We start from the raw sequence: 1,314 nt of genomic DNA, 5'->3' as shown, positions 1-1,314 counted from the left end.
AAGGGGGGGATACACGGAGGGGGGTCCGCGACCCCCCGGGATGCCACCGCGGGGTGAAAGAGGGATGACGGGGGGCACAAAGGGGGGGTCCCGGGATGCAGCGATGATGGGGGGGGGTGTGCAACACCCCCAAATAGGGGGGTAGGGGCGGGTTTGGGGGGGACACAGCCAGCGGGGAGGGATGAGGGTCCAGGGGTGCCCCCCTCCCCATCTGCCCCCCCGGGAATGGGGGTGCGGTGCCCAGCTCACCTTGGCGAAGTAAAGCATCCAGAGCTCGCAGAGGCGCTCCCGGGAAGCCATGCCGGGCCGGCACGGCTCGGGACGAGCCGCAGCTCCGCCCCAAAACCCCCCTAAACCCCCCCCCCGCGCCGGGGCCCCCCCCCGGGGGGGGGGGGGGGCGGGGATATCACCCCCCCCAACACACACACACCCCATCCCCACCCTCCACCTGCCCGGGGCACCCCTTCCCCACCCCTTTTCCCCATCCCCATCCCTCCTTTCTCCTCCCTCTTTCACCTGCCCAAGGTAAAATGGGGCTGCGGGAGGGGAGATAAACCCCCCCCTGCGCCTCCCCATCCCAGATAATTAACCGCTCTAATTAACGCAGCTCAGCCTCGCGCGGGGGGACGCCCTGAACAAACGCAGCGCGGGCTTATTTTCGCCTTTTAACCCCTTTTTTTTTAAATTTTAAACCTTTATTTCATCGTTTTTCACTCGCCCCCCCCCCCCCCCGGGCCCCCCCCCATCCATCGATTGCTCCCTCCCCGCCCGTTCGATAGCGCAGCGACGCGCTCGGCGCTCGGCTGGCCGCGCCTGGCGCGCATGCGCGCCGCGCGCTGTACGGAAGGCGGGACACGTGGGGCAAGATGGCGGCGCCCGGTGGAGCCGCGGAGACCCCCGAGCAGGGAGAGGGGCTGGTGCTGGGGAGGCTGGAGGAGGAGGCGCTGAAGCGGCGGGAGAGGCTGAAGGCTCTGAGGCAGAGGACGCTTCAGGTCGGGCGGTCTGGGCGGTGGGAGGGCGGTGGGAGGGTCTGGAGGGGGCCTGGGGGGAGCACAGAGGGGCTGGGGTGGGCCCTGCGCAGGGTGAAGCTGCTCTGCTTTGCCGGGAGTTCTCTTTCCTTCCCCTCTCTCTGCTCCGCTCTTGCGAGATCCCGCCTGGATTGCTGCGTCCAGGGCTGGGGTGCTCAGCACAGGAGGGATGTGGAGCTCTTGGGATGAGTCCAGAGGAGGCCCCGGAGCTGCTGCCAGGGCTGGAGCCCCTCTGCTCTGGAGCCAGGCTGGGAGAGCTGGGGGGGTTCCCCTGGAGAAGAGAAGG

The 1,314-nt window shown here is 68.7% G+C and overlaps 2 protein-coding genes across 3 annotated transcripts in view; one reads left to right on the top strand and one right to left on the bottom strand.

Annotated features, from left to right (window-relative positions):
- Nucleotides 1-313, bottom strand: part of NBEAL2 (neurobeachin like 2) — a 33,746-nt gene extending 33,433 nt beyond the window's left edge. The window contains exon 1 of the mRNA XM_027704874.1: nucleotides 250-313. Coding sequence (XP_027560675.1) covers nucleotides 250-300 — 51 coding nt within the window. The 5' untranslated portion in view covers nucleotides 301-313. The remainder of the gene's footprint in view (nucleotides 1-249) is intronic.
- A 528-nt stretch (nucleotides 314-841) lies between these two features.
- CCDC12 (coiled-coil domain containing 12) overlaps nucleotides 842-1,314 on the top strand; it is a 16,694-nt gene continuing 16,221 nt past the window's right edge. For both annotated transcript variants that reach the window (XM_027704880.1, XM_027704881.1), the window contains exon 1: nucleotides 842-992. In XM_027704880.1, coding sequence (XP_027560681.1) covers nucleotides 867-992 — 126 coding nt within the window. In that variant the 5' untranslated portion in view covers nucleotides 842-866. The remainder of the gene's footprint in view (nucleotides 993-1,314) is intronic.

Source organism: Neopelma chrysocephalum, unplaced genomic scaffold (assembly GCF_003984885.1).
Source record: "Neopelma chrysocephalum unplaced genomic scaffold, ASM398488v2 Primary Assembly neopelma1_295, whole genome shotgun sequence".
Lineage (NCBI taxonomy): Eukaryota > Metazoa > Chordata > Aves > Passeriformes > Pipridae > Neopelma > Neopelma chrysocephalum.
The sequence above is the reverse complement of the archived record's forward strand: the minus strand, read 5'-3'. Positions and strand labels throughout refer to the sequence as shown.